The sequence below is a fragment of the Heptranchias perlo genome, chromosome 3 (assembly GCF_035084215.1).
Source record: "Heptranchias perlo isolate sHepPer1 chromosome 3, sHepPer1.hap1, whole genome shotgun sequence".
Lineage (NCBI taxonomy): Eukaryota > Metazoa > Chordata > Chondrichthyes > Hexanchiformes > Hexanchidae > Heptranchias > Heptranchias perlo.
This window is the reverse complement of record NC_090327.1, coordinates 19314494-19336361: the sequence shown is the minus strand read 5'-3', so window position 1 is coordinate 19336361 and position 21868 is coordinate 19314494. Positions and strand designations below refer to the sequence as shown.

At 44.0% G+C, this 21868-nt stretch overlaps 1 protein-coding gene across 2 annotated transcripts in view; it reads right to left on the bottom strand.

Annotated features, from left to right (window-relative positions):
• The window catches only part of lama1 (laminin, alpha 1), a 361123-nt gene that overhangs the window by 209416 nt on the left and 129839 nt on the right, over window positions 1–21868 (bottom strand). For both annotated transcript variants that reach the window (XM_067978409.1, XM_067978414.1), the window contains exon 4: window positions 13473–13715. In XM_067978409.1, the coding sequence (XP_067834510.1) occupies window positions 13473–13715 (243 nt within the window). The remainder of the gene's footprint in view (window positions 1–13472; window positions 13716–21868) is intronic.

Below are 21868 nucleotides of genomic sequence, written 5' to 3'. Positions count from 1 at the left end.
CAAGAACTACTGACATCAGACACTGATCTTCTGCTCAACATCTGCTAAATTTTATATCCTTGTTACACAATAGCTGTCAGCCCCAATTTTTCTCTGGGGCCTCTGCTTGAGTGGATGTCGGGGGGTGAAATCTTAGTACATGCCAAAATTTAGTGTGCTGAACCGAGCGCTCTGTGTAGGACCAGCCTAATTTGTATTGTATGGGTGAGCTCCAGGCATCAGTAATGCCTCTCATTGGGAGCTCACTCATTTGTTGGGCAGGAAATCTATGATGCTGCAGACCGTAAAGGCCTGCAGCAGTTTAAATGGCCATTGCTGATTCCAGTTCTAATGGCGTTCAGCGTGGGGAAGTGTGAGGCCATCGACTTTGGATCCAAGAAAAACCAGGCAGCGTGCATGCGACGTGGAGATGAATTTCGGGCTGCCGTGACACCGGCAGCAGCCCATCACTTTGTCCTAGGGCCTGGTTGTCCTGCTCCGCCTGGCTCCACATTAGGATAAGTTTTAAAAAGATAAAAACCAGAAACTTACCCGATCTTCGGCGGCCTCCGGCGGCCCCTTAAAGGACCACTGCTCAGGCCTCTGTAGGACTGGAAAAACTAGTTACTGACCAATTTCAGATAGGGGTGCTAAAAGTGGCATTAGGAAAAATATTGGCATATTTAAAAGGCTAATGCCAGGGACACCTCTGGAGCGCCCGAACCAATATTATAAAGTAACGATGGAGCTTCTTACTTTGGCAGACATCATGGGGGAATTTTAACTCCCCCCCCCCCCCCCAGGAGGGGCGGGGGGTTTAATTCTTAAAAATCTGAATCCCGACCCCAACCCGCCCCGAATGCGCCCACTTCCAGTTTACTGGGCCTGGTTGGGGGGGTGGGCAAGTAGCCTGCTGTCGAGAGGCGGGTCAGTAACTTCAATATGTTAATGCAGCTACGTGCCTCAGGTTTTAACAGACAGGGAAACCTGGCAGCTGAAGGGAGGCGAGAACGGCCGGATCCAGCAGTTAAGTGCTTTTCCAGCACTGCTTGTGGGCCAGGAGGAGCAGGAATGATTCCCACCGGCCCCCACACCCTCAAGCTAACCTGCCACAATTGGCCTCCCTCCTCGTGACTGACCAACCGTCCCCGTGATCCGAAGGACCCTCCCCACCCCGCGATCTCTCCCTCCCTCCTCTCCGCTCCCTGTCTGCGGCCTTCCAGTGTAGGCCTTTCCTCCGGACTGCCGGCCAGCCTCTCAATCTGCCTGGTCGGGAAACGGAGAAAAAAAAAATTCAAATGAGGTCCTGCCGTTAATTTCAGCAGGACCTCTGCGTTCCCCGCATTTCCGAGTTTCCTGGCTGCTCCGACTAGCCCTGCTCCCTCCCGCCTCCCCGTAAATATCGGAGTCCATGAGTCATCGCTTTTTTTTTGTACTAGAACCACATCCTGTGCAGATGGTCACAAACCAGCTACAGATTGATGGAGTAATGGGCCTTTTGGTTCATAAATGCACAATTGCTGTGTGCAGTGATATATAGGATTACATGGGTGCAATCAATAATGCTGTGGGCATGAGGGTTCTTGCAGTTTGGAAAAGATGCAGTGCCCTCTTATGGTGTTACCTTTTGTTTATGGTGGTGAAGTTTCTTACATCCGTCACATGTTTACTATATCTGAACACTCAGATCGATTGATTTTACTGGTGTCCTCTGTGGCAGCCTGGGATGAGCTTGAAGCATAAAAATTCAGAACAGATGTGACTTTGAAAGCCAGGGGCAGTGCTGAGCCATTGACTCGGAGTTTTGAATTCAAGTCTGATTGCAGCATGTGGCACGATGCTGTTACTGCCTCCCTAGTGAATCTGTGCATACACCATTCCGCTGATGAGTTCTGGTTTAAATATCTAGTTGGGAGGGTAATGGCAAGTAATCATAAAACTCCCCTGGTATAGCCTGATGCGTCGTACATCCCTGCATGGTTCCTCTTCATTTTCTTCCTCCAATTAGCATAAATAAAGAGGGATGCCCATAAGAACATCAATGTTCATTAGTAGCTTGATAGCAAAACATTTGTGGTCCAAACCGACATAAGAACTTAAGAAAGAAGAGCAGGAGTAGGCTATATGGCCCGTCGAGCCTGCTCCGCCATTCAATCACAGGTGAGGCAGGAGAGTCCGAGAGGTGAGCACAGTATAAAAGGAGAAACCGAGAGCGGGAGGAGAGTATGAGAGTCTAAGGCAAGTCATGGCAGCACAGCTCGCACCCGTGATATGCTCCTCCTGCACTATGTAGGAAGTCACGGACACTACCAGTGTCCCTGGCGACAATGTGTGCAGGAAGTGTGTCCAGCTGCAGCTACTGGCTAACCGTCTTTCGGAGCTGGAGCTGCGGGTGGGTTCACTGTGGAGCATCCGCGATGCTGAGACTATCGTGGATAGCACGTTCAGTGATGTGGTCACACCGCAGGTAAAGATTATGCAGGCAGAAAGGAAATGGGTGACCGCCAGACAGAGTAAAAGGACTAGGCAGGTAGAGCAGGAGTCCCCTGGGGCCATCTCCCTCTCAAACAGATATTCTGCTTTGGATACTGTTGGGGGAGATGGCTTATCAGGGGAAAGCAGCAACAGCCAAGTTCGGGGCACCACGGGTGGCTCTGCTGCACAGGAGGGGAGGAAGAAGAGTGGCAGGGCGATAGTGATAGGGGATTCAATTGTAAGGGGAACAGACAGGCGTTTCTGAGGCCGCAAACGTGACTCCAGGATGGTATGTTGCCTCCCTGGTGCTAGGGTCAAGGATGTCACGGAGCGGCTGCAGGGCATTCTGGAGGGGGAGGGTGAACAGCCAGTAGTCATGGTCAATATCGGTACCAACGACATAGGTAAAAAAAGGGATGAGGTCCTGCAAGGTGAATTTAAGGAGTTAGGAGATAAATTAAAAAGCAGGACTTCAAAAGGTAGTGATCTCAGGATTACTACCGGTGCCACGTGCTAGTGAGTATAGGAACAGGAGAATAGACCGGATGAATGAGTGGCTGCAGGGATGGTGTAGGAGGGAGGGATTTAGATTTCTGGGACATTGGGACCGGTTCTGGGGAAGGTGGGACCTGTACAAGCGGGACAGGTTACACCCGAGCAGGACCGGGACCAATTTCCTCGCGGGGGTGTTTGCTAGTGCTGTTGGGGAAGGTTTAAACTAGAGTGGCAGGGGGATGGGAACCTGAGCGGGGAGTCAGAAGGGAGTAAAGTTGAGAGCAGCAAGAGAGGGAAAGACCCAGGGGAAATTTACAATACAAATAGTACAAACAGTTGTTCAAGAACAAGTGAAAGGGAAAAGCGTAGAGCAGCGGAAAGAAAGTGTACTTTAGGCACGACAGATAAAGTGAAAACTAGAAGGCGTAAGGCGATTAACCCAGCATCAAAGCTGAAGGTCAGCTGAAGGCCAAGTGTGTGGCCCAACTAAGAGTTCTATATACAAATGCACGGAGTATAAGGAATAAATTAAATGAACTACAGGTTCAAATCCAAATTGGAGGGTATGACATGATAGCTATTACTGAGACATGGCTGCAGGATTGTCAGGATTGGGAACAAAACATACCAGGTTATAAGGTCTACAGGAGAGATAGGAAAAATGGAAGAGGGGGAGGAGTCGCCTTAATGATTAGAGATGAAATCACTTCAATGATAAAGGGGGATACAACGAGGGGTAAGCAGCCAACAGAGACCTTATGGGTTGAACTGAGAAATAGGAAAGGATCTAAGACTATAGTGGGAGTTGTATATAGGAGCCCTGGCAGCAGCTCAGAAGTGCTAGATTGTATAAATGCAGAGACTAGACAAGCGTGTAAGAAAGGCATAGTGGTCTTAACAGGGGACTTTAACCTTCACATAGATTGGGAAAATGTAAGGAATCTTACAACACCAGGTTATAGTCCAACAATTTTATTTTAAAATCACAAGCTTTCGGAGATTATCTCCTTCGTCAGGTCAGGTCACCTGACGAAGGAGATAATCTCCAAAAGCTTGTGATTTTAAAATAAAATTGTTGGACTATAACCTGGTGTTGTAAGATTCCTTACATTTGTCCAACCCAGTCCATCACCAGCATCTCCACATCATAGATTGGGAAAAGCAGACGAGCAACTGTCTAAGGTAGCGAATTTCTTGAGTGTGTCCGGGATAGTTTTCGACAGCAGTATGTCCTTGGGGCAACAAGGGGGCAAGCCATACTAGATTTAGTAATGAGTAATGAACCAGATTTAGTTAATGGCTTAACTGTGCGTGAACATCTATCCATTAGTGATCATAACATGATTGAGTTCAACGATGTGTTTGAAAGGGAAAAAAGTGAGTCAGCTGCTAAGATTCTAGACTTGGGTAAGGCCGACTTCAATGGGATGAGACAGAGACTGTCCACAGTAAACTGGGCAAATCTGTTAATGGGTAAAACGACTGATGATCAGTGGGAAATGTTTAAAGAAACATTTAACGTGATACAGAATCGGTTTATATCCCTGAGGGGCAAGAACTCTACTTGCCAAAAAGGTAAGGGACAGTATAAGACATGGACAACTAAAGAGGTAAGGGACAGTATAAGACATAAGGAAAGGGCATACAAAAAGGCAAAAAATGGCACAGATCCTGGCGAATGGGAAAGATACAAAGATCAACAAAGTGTCACAAAACAGATAGTAAGAGCTACAAAAAGAGAGTATGAAAAGAAACTCGCAAGGGATATCAAAACCAATACGAAGAACTTTTATAGTTATATTAGGAAAAAGAGGGTGGTCAGGAGCAGTGTTGGCCCTTAAAGTGGGGATATTGTCAATGACAATGGGGAAATGGCGGACATGTTGAACAATTACTTTGCGTCAGTATTTACAGTTGAAAAAGAGGATAGCATGCCGGAAATCCCAAGAAAACTTATATTGAATCGAGGACAGGGACTCGATAAAATTAACATAAGTAAAGCAACAGTAATGAAGAAAATAATAGCACTAAAGAGTGACAAATCCCCAGGACCAGATGGTTTCCATCCCAGGGTTTTGAAAGAAGTAGGTGAGCACATTGCGGATGCCTTAACTATAATCTTTCAAAGTTCTCTAGATTCAGGAACTGTCCCTCTAGATTGGAAAATTGCACATGTCACTCAGCTTTTTAAGAAAGGAGAGAAAGGGAAACCGGGGAATTATAGACCAGTTAGCCTAACATCTGTCGTGGGGAAAATGCTGGAGTCTATAATTAAGGATAGGGTGACTGAACACCTCGAGAATTTTCAGTTAATCAGAGAGAGCCAGCATGGATTTGTGAAAGGTAGGTCGTGCCTGACAAACCTGATTGAATTTTTTGAAGAGGTGACTCAAGTAGTGGACAGGGGAATGTCAATGGATGTTATTTATATGGACTTCCAGAAGGCATTTGATAAGGTCCCGCATAAGAGACTGTTAGAATCATAGAATCATAGAATCATAGACCTTTACAACATGGAAACAGCCCTTCGGCCCAACATGTCCATGTCGCCCAGTTCATATCACTAAGCTAGTCCCAATTGCCTGCACTTGGCCCATATCCCTCTATACCCATCTTACCCATGTAACTGTCCGAATGTTTTTTAAAAGACAAAATTGTACCCGCCTCTACTACTGCCTCTGGCAGCTCGTTCCAGACACTCACCACCCTTTCAGTGAAAAAATTGCCCCTCTGGACCCTTTTGTATCTCTCCCCTCTCACCTTAAATCTATGTCCCCTCGTTATAGACTCCCCTACCTTTGGGAAAAGATTTTGACTATCGACCTTATCTATGCCCCTCATTATTTTATAGACTTCTATAAGATCACCCCTCAACCTCCTACTCTCCAGGGAAAAAAGTCCCAGTCTATCTAACCTCTCCCTATAAGTCAAACCATCAAGTCCCGGTAGCATCCTAGTAAATCTTTTCTGCACTCTTTCTAGTTTAATAATATCCTTTCTATAATAGGGTGACCAGAACTGTACACAGTATTCCAAGTGTGGCCTAACTAATGTCTTGTACAACTTCAACAAGACATCCCAACTCCTGTATTCAATGTTCTGACCAATGAAACCAAGCAAGCTGAATGCCTTCTTCACCACCCTATCCACCTGTGACTCCACTTTCAAGGAGCTATGAACCTGTACTCCTAGATCTCTTTGTTCTATAACTCTCCCCAACGCCCTACCATTAACGGAGTAGGTCCTGGCCCGATTCGATCTACCAAAAAAAATCAACCACATTGCTGTGGGTCTGGAGTCACATATAGGCCAGACCGGGTAAGGACGACAGGTTTCCTTCCCTAAAGGACATTAGTGAACCAGATGGGTTTTTACGACAATCCGGTAGTTTCATGGCCATCATTACTGATACTAGTATTTTAATTCCAGATTTTATTTAATTAATTGAATTTAATTAATTAAATTTAAATTCGCCAGCTGCCGTGGCGGGATTTGAACTCATGACTCTGGATTTTAGTCCAGGCCTCTGGATTACTAGTCCAGTAACATAACCACTATGCTACCGTAGCTAAGATAGAAGCCCATGGAATCGAGGGAAAAGTACGGACTTGGTTAGGAAGTTGGCTGAGCGAAAGGCGACAGAGAGTCGGGATAATGGGTAGGTACTCACATTGGCAGGATGTGACTAGTGGAGTCCCGCAGGGATCTGTCTTGGGGCCTCAATTATTCACAATATTTATTAACGACTTAGATGAAGGCATAGAAAGTATCATATCTAAGTTTGCCGATGACACAAAGATTGGTGGCATTGTAAGCAGTGGAGATGAAAACATAAAATTACAAAGCGATATTGATAGATTAGTTGAATGGGCAAAACTGTGGCAAATTGAATTCAATGTAGACAAATGTGAGGTCATCCACTTTGCATCAAAAAAGGATAGAACAGGGTACTTTCTAAATGGTAAAAAGTTAAAAACAGTGGATGTCCAAAGGGACTTCGGGGTTCAGGTACATAGATCATTGAAGTGTCGTGAACAGGTGCAGAAAATAATCAAGAAAGCAAATGGAATGCTGGCCTTTATATCTGGAGGACTAGAGTACAAGGGGGTAGAAGTTATGCTGCAGCTATACAAAACCCTGGTTAGACCGCACCTGGAGTACTGTGAGCAGTTCTGGGCACCGCACCTTCAGAAGGACATATTGGCTTTGGAGGGAGTGCAGCATAGGTTTACTAGAATGATACCCGGACTTCAAGGGTTAAGTTACGAGGAGAGATTACACAAATTGGGGTTGTTTTCTCTCGAGTTTCAAAGGTTAAGGGGTGATCTGATCGAAGTTTATAAGTTATTAAGGGGAACAGATAGGGTGGATAGAGAGAAACTATTTCCGCTGGTTGGGGATTTTAGGAGTAGGGGGCACAGTCTAAAAATTAGAGCTAGACCTTTCAGGAGCGAGATTAGAAAACATTTCTACACACAAAGGGTGGTAGAAGTTTGGAACTCTCTTCCGCAAACGGAAATTGATACTAGCTCAATTGCTAAATTTAAATCTGAGATAGATGGCTTTTTGGCAACCAAAGGTATTAAGGGATATGGGCCAAAGGCAGGTATATGGAGTAAGATCACAGATAAGCCATGATCTTATCAAATGGCGGAACAGGCACGAGGGGCTGAATGGCCTACTCCTGTTCCTATGTTCCTATAATCATACCATGGCTGATCTTCAACCTCAACCTCCTTACCTAAGAAAGGATATACTTGCCATAGAGGGAGTGCAGCGAAGGACTGATTCCTGGGATGGCAGGACTGTCATATGAGGAGAAATTGGGTTGACTCGGCCTGTATTCACTCGAGTTTAGAAGAATGAGAGGGGATCTCATTGAAACATATGAAATTCTGACAGGGCTAGACAGACTGGATGCAGGGAGGATGTTTCCCCTGGCTGGGGGGTCCAGAACGAGGGGTCACAGTCTCAGGATACGGGGTAGGACATTTAGGACTGAGATGAGGAGAAATTTCTTCACTCAGAGGGTGGTGAACCTGTGGAATTCTCTACCACAGAAGGCTGTGGAGGCCAAGTCACTGAATATATTTAAGAAGGAGCTAGATAGATTTCTAGACACAAAAGGCATCAAGGGGTATGGGGAGAGAGCGGGAATATGGTATTGAGATAGAGGATCAGCCATGCTCATAATGAATGGTGGAGCAGGCTTGAAGGGCCGAATGGCTCACTCATGCTCCTATTTTCTATGTAACTCCACTTTTCCACCCGATCCCCATATCCCTTGATTCCCCATCAGTCCAAAAATCTATCAATCTCAGACCTATGCCATAAACCCTCTTCAGGCACACAGCGGGTCCCCGAAAAGATAAAGCACAAACAAAAACCCATAAAAGTTGAAAATAAGCTTTAAAAATTGACAGTACAGTTGCAGACTGTACTTTTAAACAAGTTCATAGCAAACCTGGATGCCGAATTTATATGGGCAAAATTAAGTCTATTTCTGGCATAACTATTACTGGCTCAGGAAACAGTGTTGATGTCCTGATGATGCTACTTCCGCAACACTAACATATTGAAATGAAGTTCCCACCTATTTCTGGTGGGAGCTTTCTGTGCCAGGCGTACGGCCCCTGGGAATGTGTGTCATGAACACTATGGGCGGACAACTATCGTTCATGATTTCCGCCCATCCTTCCAGTTGGTCACGCCCTTGTTATGTCCAATTATCCACCTTGCGGCCTCTTCAGCAATGTCACTGCATTTGTTTTCATAGAACTAGCCACCTGTTGCAGATTAATTTGCTTCATATATGATCAAATTTCACACACAGGAGGTGCGCTAGCACTGTGTGTGAGGGAGCACTTCCCTAGGTTTGATCTCAGTGCTGCCTCATTGTGGGTTGGCATTAGTGAGCGAAGGGCAGGGAGAAAAATAATATGAAAGGTGATCCTAGGGCCACTTGTGCTGATCGTCCAGCAGCGGGATCTGGGTGGCATTGGCGAAATCCTGAAAGGACACTTGGTTTCTTTGCCACAGTTGATACATAGCCCAGATACATACCAAGAGAGAAAGATAAAAGGACTTTACCCACAAACAAAAAGGAGAAGAAATCACCATAGGAAGAAATTCTATTCTGAGGGAACATAATCTTATTTCTCCATTTTAGTATAGAAAAAAACAAAATTGCATTGAAATACCTCACAACATACAACATATAGCAATCAAACCACATCAAACCTAAACAGCCTCAACCACCACAACAGTCCTCATGAAATGTAGCCACCGTGGACACTCACTATAAAATGACTGCCTTAAAAACTCCAATATTCAGTGATTCAGTGCATAAATATCATATTTGCCAGCTTTTCATAAGCCCCCCCTACCTCCCAGAAGAATGTAAAGGCTAACCCTAGACTAGACCCAATCACAAACGATTAACACCTGAAATTCAGTTTAAAATGGATTAGGCTAAAGCCAAATTCTAAACTTAACACAATAACTTCATCAAAAAACACTATTACAACAGTTCTAACATAGCGAACCATCCCTAGCATAAAGCAGGAACTGGCAGAAGGTTAGGGTGAATGGCTGAAGGCATGATCAAAAGGTAGATTTTGAGGAGGCTTTTGAATGTGGGGAGAAATGCGGGAAGGAGGGTTTTGAATGTGGATGGATTAAGGATAAGCATTCCAGAGCCTGATGGCTAAAGTGCCTGCCACCCATGATTGAGTATGGGAGAGGCACAAACAATAGTCCAGATTCAGGCGAGTGGAGAGCGTAAGCTGTGACATGGTGTTGAAGGAGACTGCAGAGGTAGAATGGAACAAGGTCTGGGGCGATGGATGAGTAAGACTTACTTGGTTCCGTTCTACAAAACCAATGCTTGGATCAAGAGAAACTCAAAATACTCAGCATTGACTATCCAAAATGCAATCATTATTGTAGTCTCTAAAACTTAACCAGTCAATAACAAAAGAATAAGCATTCAGCTTCTATAAACTTCTCAAACTAATAGACACTAATTATCAGTTGACCCAATGCCCTAGTGGTTAGAGTTACTTAGCCATTCAGACCAGAAAGTTGCTAGTTTGATTTCTGCTAGTATGATTTTGGCGACATCATCTGAAAACACAACATCTGATTCCACATGTACGCTGACGACACCCAGCTCTACCTCAACACCACCACACACGACCCCTCCACTGTCTCTCATTTGCCACACTGCTTGTCTGACATCCAGTACTGGATGAGAAAAATTTCCTCCAATTAAATATTGGGAAGACCGAAGCCATTGTCTTTGGTCCCCGCAGCAAACTCCATTCCCTAGCCACTGTCCCTCACCCTGGCCACTGTCTGAGGCTGAACCAGACCGTTCACAAACTTGGTGTCCTATTTGACCCTGAGATGAGCTTCTGACCACATATCCGCTCCATCACCCAGACCGCCTACTTCCACCTCCATAACATTGCCCGTCTCCACCCCTGCCTCAGCTCATCTGCTGCCGAAACCCTCATCCATACCTTTGTTACCTCTGGACTCGACTATTCCTATGCTCTCCTAGCTGGCCTCCTATCTTCCACCCTCCATAAACTTGAGCTCATCCAAAACTTTGCTGCCTGTATCCTAACTCACACCAAGTCCAGTTCACCCATCACCCAGGTGCTCGCTGACCTACAATGGCTCCCGGCTCGGTAACGCCTCGATTTTAAAATTCTCATCCTTGTTTTCAAATCCCTCCATGGCCTCGTCCCTCCCTATTTCTGTAACCTCCTCCAGTCCTACAACCCTCCGCGATCTCTGCGCTCCTCCAATTCTTGCCTCATGCGCATCCCCGATTTTAATCGCTCCACCACTGGCGGCCGTGCCTTCAGCTGCCTAGGCCCTAAGCTCTGGAATTCCCTCCCTAAACCTCTCTGCCTCTCTCTCTTCCTTTAAGATGCTCCTTAAAACCTACCTCTTTAACGAAGCTTTGGTCACCTGTCCTAATACCTCATGAGGCTCAGTGTCAAATTTTGTTTGATAACGCTTCTGCGAAGCGCCTTGGGACATTTTACTATGTTAAAGGCGCTATATAAATGCAAGTTGTTGTTGTTGTTGTTGTTGCTGCTGCTGCTGCTGCTGCTGCTGCTCTGTATTGGATTAGCTGATCTATGCTGAGGATGCAACAGGTGCTAGGGTTGGCTTCAGAGCCCCTGGGCTATCGCAGATAAAATTCAGAGTTCCTCCTCCGAACTGCTATCCATGATCGCTCCAAGAGGTGTATCATAGCAAGAATAAACATCTTCAAGAAGGGAAAAAATTGGGAGAAAAAAACAACTGCCTGGAATTTCTGCCGGGGTTCTCCTGATCTCCTGCCATAACCGTGGCAAAACCCTGGAGGAATGACATTTTGACATGTTGAAGTTACAGCAGGAGGTTGGGAGAACTCCCTGGAAATTATATCCCAACGTGTGCAATTTCCTCTGTTTTCTGATTTTGGTTAGTATAAGATGATGTTTCACACTTTATAATCACATACATTTTCACTAAAATTAGTGAATGGAGGCAATTATATCCTCTCGTTATCTATGTCGTCAAAATGGACCTGTAACAGGTCTTCCATCATTTCTAGAGAGAGACAGATTATCTATTTCCTAGGCATTAATTTGGGTGTCAGCTTACTCAACTTTCATTTTTACCTAACACATTTATAGTTAGAAAATGAAGTGTCTACGTGCTTGGCTGGAATGATCGTCTTCATTCATAGGAGAGAGGTTGGCATTTTACACAGACCCGCTGGTAATTTTAATAAAGCATGCATTATGCATCTGTCTTTCACAGACAAGAAGCAACATGAATAGATCCAGTTAAACTGGGAACAATCAGTTGGGAACACAGACAATGCACACTTTAATTACAGATCTGGACTGTAACAATGCCAAAAAAAAAATCTCCTCGGGATTCCAGCTGTGTACAATCTTTTCGCTAACATTCATGGCTTTGTGTAGCTGAGTTATGCATTTTTCTATCATGCCGGACAGAGATATGAAAATACGGACCCCAATTTTAACTTCGGGCCAGTTTTGGGTGAGTGGGCAGTGGTGCTAGTCAGAAACTCACCCACTGCTCAAAAAATGAGACCTGGGGAATTTTAACTCCCCAGCCTCATTTAAATCCCACTGGCCAACTTCCCACTCATTCCAAACAGGAAGTCAGCGGTAAGCAGTGGAAAGTTACAAGACCCAGAGGCCGACCGCTGACAACAGGTGGTATTGGCTGCCAAGGCCTACCCACCGGGGGGCCTCGTGATTGGGAAGGAGGTGCGAGTCCAAACTCTCCCTGCTCCTTCTGGCCCAACAAGTATAAAAAAAGTTTAAAACTTACCTCTTTGGGCCTCTTCTGGCCCCAATCCTCTTCCCCGCTGGGTTGGTCTGACAGGAAACTCACTGTGGCTTCCCATTTAGGCCGCCAAATTAAGTTGCAGTCAGGTCTCAATGACATCATCGGAACCAGACATACATATGTATAAAAAAAGGATCCCGCCGGCTTTGAGCGGGTGTTTTTGCCACCTGCTCAGTTGAGCAGGTTAAAATTGCAATCAGTCAGCTCCCGGCAGCTCCAGGGCAGTTAAGTAACCTGGGCGATTTTAACTGCCTACTTGCCCATTTTCCGCCAGGTAAGTAGGGTTATAATCGCCCCCATAGCTTCTTCTAATGTCCTTATCGATAAATCTATGACAGAATATATTTCCTCTTTAGGCCAAGCAAGTGCAGTTCCTTTAAAAATCATAAAACCAAGCCAACATAATATCCGGTATTGGTCAGGTCAGTTCGGCAATAAAATTCAAGGACTTTCACTTGAGCAGCCAAATACTGTCTATCATTGTACATGAGTTTCGAATCAACTATCTTGCTTCCCTTGGTGAGTTTCAAGTTGAACTATTTTGTAGAATAAAATTAGAAGATTTTTTAAAAAGAGGACATCTGACACTTTTTACAGTGACTGATACTGTAACTTTCAGGCTATTTGCACTGCATTGCCTATTTACAAATTAAAAGGTTTCATTCATTAAGAAATCTGCACTCTATTTCCTACTATAAAATTATTTAATCCTCAAGTTCTGAACTGGCACCAAAGGAAGAACAAATCAATCCCAGGGCTCCTTCACTGCCATTTGATTCTACACTCATTAGCCTTCACACTCTGAATAATGGTCTCACCTCATACTTCTTTATCTGCTATATTAACAAGACACTGATGAGTCCACTGTTCAAAACACTTTGTTCTAGACAACACATGTCCTACCTTTCTCTATTGTGGTTGCAATGCTCATGTTTAACATTACTGCATTTATGAAGTCCATCCTGCATTTGCTGTTAAATATATTTGTTAGTGACCATTCTTCTCTCTAATTCTAAGTTGCGATTTTTTTATTGTCTTCCTACCCATGTTTCAGTTGACAAGCAATCTATCAACTTCCCTATTTTAAAATGTAGGTGCTAGCAACTAATTTTTATATCTCATTTTGAAGATTAATTTACCTCTCCGTGTTCCAATGGAACGAGCCTAGAATAGTAAGATGTGCAGATCACTTCATCGTCTCTTTTGTAGGTTGGAGGCCCGATTCTAGGTCCGATGTTGTAGCGAGTCAAGCACTCAGTGTCACTTGTGGCGTAGTACTGCCAAGGTGTAAATTCAATGCCATCAATCGAGCGTTCCAATACCCAGTTTCCAGGTCGAGGAGAATTTGCTGCTTTAATGATAACATAGGCTACTTGAAATACCTAAAGAAAAGTGTGAAAAAAGTGCAAATTAAAAATGCTGATGTTCTCATTTATAAATATCTGCAAATCTGGTTGTTCTTGTAAATTTTTGCAGTGAACTATATTTTAAAAGGTGGTATTATATGTGGAGAATGTGGAGGAAAGTCAATTCTGATTACAATTTATTAACTTTATCTGGAACCGCTACAAGTTATTTAACCAGTTTTTTTTTAAAAAAGCATTCTGATTAAATGTACATTCACACTCTACTGGAGAGCATTGTAGCATAACGTAATATAACCTCAGCAACCACTTAATATATAATGCATGATGGTGTGGAATACACTAAGCAGAACAAATTCTTGATTTCAATTAGTTACTGCTTTCCATACAGCACTCACAATTCTTTACAACACAACACAGGCTCTTTTCGACATTTGCAGCAAGACTCTTGGAAAAACGGGAAAAGATGCCATCACCTGTAGCTCGTAATATTTGACCGTTTCTTTCAGTTAGACTGAATAGTGGCATGCAATGCAAATTGGCTCTGTTTATATATGATTAGAAAAGTGATTTAAAATTTAATGAGATAAAAAGGTAATGATTGCAAACGTTTCCTGACTACAACTTAAAGGAAAAAAAACATTGGGGCTGATTTTCCAGGCCCCTCTCCATCCTAGTGCTATTGGAAAGCACTAGCGTGTGTGCCTGAAGTGCACTACACGTGTCCAGGCCCAGGAGCACTGGCATTTCCTGTCCTGGGTCTTGCACCAGCAGGCAGGGTATGAAACAGGAGCCACTGGCAATGGGGCCTTCTGGATGCTGCAATTGGAGGCCACGAGCCCCGAACATTATCCTGGAGAAGGGGAAAGGAAGAATCTTTAACCTTCAGTACACTTCTATCTTTGGGCTGCCCCAGGGAACCCTGCAGACCCTCTGGTCAGCGAGGGGTCCCGGAACTAGTCACAATATCTACCTTCTTCAGGTACCCCTGAAAATGGGGGCCCTATCTGATAATTTCTTTTAGCTACCAGACTTATTCTATATATGTCTTGTCTTCAATGAGCAAGTACAGCATCATAGCTTCACACCTTGTTTTAAGTTGAAAACCATTAAGAGAAATTACTCAACAAAAGCTGAACAAGCAAAAAAGTAAGAGTCATATACAGTTATATATTGAGAGTATAAATCCTTCCACCCCAACTCCTTGAGTGAAAGAACAATAAAAGGATCACAAATTCAATACCAAACTAATCTTTTGTAAATAACTTTTCTGTTATGCAGTATTTCTTTTCTTAAATTTCTTACCATTGCCAGAGCCTGTACTAATTTAAATTATCTCTTAGAAGTTTCAAAGTGACTGGTTACTTCTCCCAGACATATTCAAATTGATTCCTTCCCTCTCCCTGAGATTTTCAAATTGACTCTCAAATTCAACCAGCACAACTCTTATTATATCCCAGAAAATAGTTATACTGGGACTGCCTGGGTTTTGAACATCTGACCACTAAAATTGAATAAGGAATTATCAGTTACATACAAACTAAATCGATCGGACATCTTTGCTTAAATTTAAACTAACTGGATGCAGCAATTTCATTTCTCATTGAGATGGCATAAAATAAACATGCCTGATCGAATACTGACTCACACCAGCATGCTCTCTCAGGTCACCAACACATTCACAAAGAGCAGCTTCTGCTACCGAGCATTTAAGTTAAAAACGACCAACAAAAAGGCTTTAACATAAGTGCCTTCACTGAAGTAGTTTAACTCGCCCAAAATGTCATTTGAAACCCAATCCATTTCGAGACATTTTTGAAATTCTTCTAGTAGAGGTTGAGATCCTGAAACAGGAGCTTTGTTTACAAATGATGATGACCTCTGCTCTGCAACATTTGTTGCTAAAAGCCAAGAAACCAGCAGCAAAGAGCAGATGTCAGTCAGCATCCCACTATATTCAGAACTGCTTGTTCAGGAAATCCACCTTCATTCCGCCCCCAAATACTCCTAAACTGCATTTTAATTTTCCGTAAGCAAATCATTTAGGTGTTGTTGTATCATTCTGAGCCAGGGTGACCACTTTCAATTGTCTACAGATATTGGTACATAACTGACCACTAGAAGGTTGTAAACAATTTTACAACACCAAGTTATAGTCCAGCAATTTTATTTTAAATTCACAAGCTTTCGGAGATTTTCTCCTTCCTCAGGCAAATGTTTCAAGATCTCCTTGAAGCCTACGCATTTATACATATTGAACAATACATGGTGTTTACAGACTGCCCCTGCAACTGCCCGTTGCCAAGGCAATCACCGTGTTCAGACAGAGAGGTGTTACCTGCAGAACCCCCGAATACACATTCAACAAAAAAACAAACAGGGAAAAAAAACAGAGAAAAAAAAACACAGAGAGAGGCAGAAACATCCGGAAGGCAGAGAGAGCCAGCAAATGACCCATTATATTAAAAACAGATAACATTTGTTCGCTGGTGGGGTAACGTGTAGCGTGACATGAACCCAAGATCCCGGTTGAGGCCGTCCTCATGGGTGCGGAACTTGGCTATCAATTTCTGCTCGACGATTTTGCGTTGTCGTGTGTCTCGAAGGCCGCCTTGGAGTACGCTTACCCGAAGGTCGGTGGATGAATGTCCATGACTGCTGAAGTGTTCCCCGACTGGGAGGGAACCCTCCTGTTTGGCGATTGTTGCGCGGTGTCCGTTCATCCGTTGTCGCAGCGTCTGCATGGTCTCGCCAATGTACCATGCTCTGGGGCATCCTTTCCTGCAACGTATGAGGTAGACAACGTTGGCTGAGTCACAGGAGTATGAACCATGCACCTGGTGGGTGGTGTCATCTCGTGTGATGGTGGTATCTGTGTCGATGATCTGGCATGTCTTGCAGAGGTTACCGTGGCAGGGTTGTGTGGCGTCGTGGACGCTGTTCTCTTGAAAGCTAGGTAGTTTGCTGCGAACGATGGTCTGTTTGAGGTTGGGTGGCAGTTTAAAGGCGAGTAGTGGAGGTGTGGGGATGGCCATAGCGAGGTGTTTGTCCTCATTGATGACATGTTGAAGGCTGCGGAGAACATGGCGTAGTTTCTCCGCTCCGGGGAAGTACTGGACGACAAAGGGTACTCTGTTGGTTGCGTCCCGTGTTAGTCTCCTGAGGAGGTCTATGCGATTTTTTGCTGTGGCCCGTCGGAACTGTCGATCGATGAGTCGAGCGTCATATCCCGTCATATCCCGTAGAAGGTATGTGAGACCAGCCTGAGGATGACTTTCCATTCTGGAAGATACCTAAAGTTCTGCTCACCGTTATACTGCAGTGGCACAGCTGAAATTGGGAACAGAGCATGTAGAGGATGGCGGGTAAAACCTGCAATCCTACCAATCCAAAGCGCAGGATGTTACGGCTCCAAAGCATGGTCACCATTCTGCTAAATAACATCATTTGAAAATATATTTTAAAATTAATTGTGCAGAACACTCAAAAAACAAATCTGAAGTTCCATACAGCTACGTGCAAGTTGTTACACAGTGGAAGAAAAATTATGAGGGGGTGGGAGGAGTGGTATAGTTATTTAATCAATGATGTTGAACTAGCTAAGAGGGAGGTTGGTAGAAGTATGGGAATGTTAGTTGACTCAACGCAGACCATGTCGAGTCATTGCAATTAACAAAGCTAACAGAGTGCTGAGCTACGTTGCTAAACAGTAGATTTTAACTCTGAAGCCATCACACTGAAAGCTGTAAAGTGCACTGGTCAGGCCATACCTTGAATACTGTGTTCAGCTTCCGTCGCTGAGACACCTCCAAGCCCTGGAAACAGTGCAGAAAAAGCTATGACTTCTAGGCCTGGACTCTCCTCCTGGTGGCAGGTTCGCGCCGGGGATTTCCTAACGCCTGTCAACGTGAAACCGGTGCTAACCCACTGCTATTTCCTCCCAGAACCCTCATTAGCCATGCTGGGTGGATTGGAAGCTAGAAAGCTGTCTTCATTGGCTTACCGCCTCTAGGAGGGTAAGTAAGAATGGGCTTTGTAGAAGGATATAAAATACTAAGTGGAATAGGAGAGGTTAATCCTGAGCATTATTTCATGACGGAAGTACAAGGGGAAATAAGTGGGGAGCTGCATCACACTGCGACCATAACATTGTAACACTACCTCTGACCTATGCAACCTTCGAGTATGGCTTTCCCACTAAGAGCATGGGATCATTATAATTATATCATAAAAAGGTCAAACTGATAAAAGGCAAGTTCAGCACTGATATCAGCAAGCACTTCTTCATATAACTAATGGAGGCAAAAACTCTTAAGTCATTCAGGATACAGTTGGATACTGAGATGGGGGATCCTAAGACCCTAAAATGCCTGGGGTTCTCTCTGCTAGTACTCAGAACAAAGTCCTCATCTATCTATGCCCCAAGCTGAAGACAGCATCCCAAATCCCAGGGATGGGGGCATTTGCACGGCCAGGATATGCAGATCAGCAACATCTACACGATCTACCAGCCAAAATGTCAGAGCAGTACAATGTAGTGAGGAGCCCCAGCCAGGGCTCCGAAGAAAATTCTCCTCTTCAGATCTTCTGCTCCAATGGAGAAAGTGGGCCTGTTTGGGAAGGTAACCGATCAGCTTCAGGATTACTTTTCCTGAGTAAATGTTTGGGAATTACGGAAGCTTTAAAGGGCAGAATTCCCGGGTTAGCCAGGGACTCCCTACATAATGCTCATTGAACCGGAGGAGCAGTCAGAAGATTTGCCCATGCTTCCCCACTGGAATCTAAAGTGTAAATGGGGTGCAATCCTGGTGTAACTGGGTTCTGCCCCAACTTCTTGGCCCCACCATGCAGAAATGGGACTTTCCTCCTGTGCTATTCGCAGAAATTTTAGGGCTTAGATTTCTAAGGAAGGATGAACATGATGGGCTGAATGGCCTCCCTTGTCTGCGCTTATCTTTGTGATCTTTGTGAAAATACTTTCAAGAAATTGATCTCAACCATGGCAGAAAATGAGGTGTTAAAATTGGCATCAACTAGGAGGTTATGGTTCCTGCTCTTCCTCATTATCCAGTGACCCTTCTGGAAAGTGCACATGCAGCTGTCAGGTTAAGAAATTACAGGTCTCCGCCCCTACAGTTGAATAGGTTGCCGATTCTCACTATCCTGGTAAGCCATCGTCTTTTATTTTATGAACAGCTACACTAAAATTAATAATAATGAGTTCAAATGCTGGGTTCAGACTAGACCTTGGCTGCTCTGCACCTCAACTCCATTTTCCTGCCTTTTGCTGCACTGGATCTGAGCAGACTGAATCTAGAATTGTCCCCTAAGAAAACTGCTGCTGATTAAGTATCTCCGGCGAGATGGTGGAGGACTGATGGGGTCTATAGGTTAGCACGAGTCAGCACCTTCAGCAGAGAAAGGATGAAAATTGGGGAGAAATATGTTTTGATGATTAGTGCCGCTTTTACAGACATTGTTTCACTGTAGTGGGATAAAACAACTTTCACACAGATCTGATGGTGAGCTGATGTGAACAAAAAGACAGCTGTCTTGATTTAGCGGTATCTAAGCTGGAGGCCAGCACTGCAGCACTAAAGGGGGATGTGTAGCTGTCAAGGACAAATGCTATCTATATCATAGGCATTTCACATACAAAAATAAACATAAGTCTGTTACTTACAAATTTAAATACAAGTAATGTCAGGCATATACAAACCTTCGCCCAAGTACACTACTTCCATTCATACATTAATCAGCTGTAGTTTTCTTATGGGAAAATTCTAGTCCCAACATGCTCAGATCCAGTACTCCAGTATAGACCCGTCATTTGAACTCATCACTTTTGGTTTTCATGTAGCTGTTCAGAAAAAACAGTGGCTCCATTCAAACTAATATTTGCGTGCGGGGTCTATATACTCATTGTGGGGTGTAATATTGGGTTGGCCTCATCTTCCTTTGATGCTGCCTCACTCATCTTTGCTCCACCCGTTCTCCTTTTCCTCCATTAGAATAGCAAACACAGGGGAAGACCAATGCTCAGCAGTATCCCTGTGTCTCTGGGTGGGGATCAAAGATGGTCTGGTGATCAGTGAGACCCCCCTCTCTGGCCGTTTAACGTACTGCATAGTGGCTCCCTAAAGCAAAAATAATTTTCTCCATAAGATGCAGGCAAATCTGAGAAATGGCCACAAGTTTTCAATGCAGTAAGTACCTTAAAGGGGTTCACTTGGGTCAGCTGCTGTGAAGGCTGTACCTCATTTACCTAACTAGCCCCAATGCAAATGATGTGTAATGGGGTTGTGCATCCTGGGAACTCTGACTGTTTAAGCCAACCAACTCAATAGAATGTGCGCGCTGGTGATGGGGTGGATGTAGAAACTATAACCTGCCACTCAGACTGTAAACGTCACGCCATTGAAACATGGGCAGATCTAAGGCAGAAACTGGTCCTGTCAACATTTACAAGCCTCCAAATTGTGCTGCATTGAAATTGCGCTCCAAACATGCCCGTACTAATGTGGATTTTGGGGCCCCCTATATTTATAAAGTTCGAAGAAATTAGATTTTTTTTTCTACTCACAACACTTGGTCCTTTGAGTAAAATATCAAGGAGGAGGGAAATAATCAGATCTCAATCTCCTTACATATCTCTGCGATGAACCTTTCCTGTCAATAATCTTGGTGAAGAAGTTGGCGTGAGTACCAAGCAGAAAATCACATTTTGTACTTACATCAACGTTTTCATTAAAATTATCAAAGGAAGAATTTCAGGCCTTTCGTGAACTTCCAATTGTATTTTTTTTAATAGGAGAGAAAAAAAAGGAACCAAACGGGAATGGAAATTTGACTGGTTATTTTCTGGGGAACAACCTGACCTTACAGCAGAATTTAGTTTCTGAAGTGATTCAAGTAAAATGAAATACAGACACACCATGTCACGGGGTTAGAATGGAGGAAGAAATCAGAAATGTTCACATACTGTGAAAAACTAGACAAAGTTTTCACCAGTGGAATATCCTCTACCTCAGAATTGACAAGGAAAAAGGAGCAAACCAAAGAAGTCTCTCCACCATTCCCCCTCTGCCCCCCTCCACCGCAACACTTCTAAATCCACTATTATGAACAAGGGGGGTGCAGTGAATTTAACCACAAAATTAAAACAATCCTGGACTGGGTTTCTGATCTTAGACCTGTCTCTGTGCAGAGGAGCCGAGAAAAGGCAGTCCGCAGAGCAAGGACAAAAAAAGGAGTGGAGTGGGTGTGCATGACCGGCTCAGAAATTTTCAATGTTATCAATCTTAATGGACCCCACTAACTATATTTTTATAAAATATTTACTAAAAGAAATTTTGAATTTGAAACACCCATGAGTGATGTCCTTGTTAGTATAGTGGTAACTGCGCGACACGCCAGACGCCAGGGTTTGATTCCCCAAAAAGGATATTAAAAATTATTCATCCTTTGGATGAGATATTAAATCGAGGTCCCGTCTCCCTATTCTGATGGTCAGATAGACCTTAAAGATCCCTTACCACTATATGAGGTGCAGGGAGGTCTCCTGCTATCCTGGCCAACATTCCTCACTGAACTAATATCATCAAATAAACAGACTGGCTCATCTTATTACTGTTTGTGGAATATTGTTGGTGTTGAATGGCTGCCATATTTGGCTACACTAGTCACTTCACTCCTAAAGTATTTTGAACTATTTCAACATGTTAAGGTGCTATATAAATGCAAATAGTATAGAACATGACCCTACAACAAAGTGTGCACAGGAAGGATTAAGTACTTCATTTAATGCCTGCCACAGAATCATAGAAGCTAATGGCACAGAAGGAGGCCATTCCGCACATTGTGTCCGCACTGACCGAAAATAAGCCACCCAGCCTAATCCCACTTTCCAGCACTTGGTCCGTAGCCTTTTTGGTCACGACACCTCAGATGCACATCCAGGTACTTTCTAAATGAGTTGAAGGTTTTTGTCTCTACCACCTTTCAGGCAGTGAGTTCCAGGCCCCCACCACCCTCTGGGTGAAAAAATGTTTCCTCAGCTCCAGTCTAATCCTTCTATCAATCACTTTAAATCTATGCCCCCTGGTTATTGACCTCTCTGCTAAGGGAAATAGGTCCTTCCTATCCACTCTATCCAGGCTCCTCATAATTTA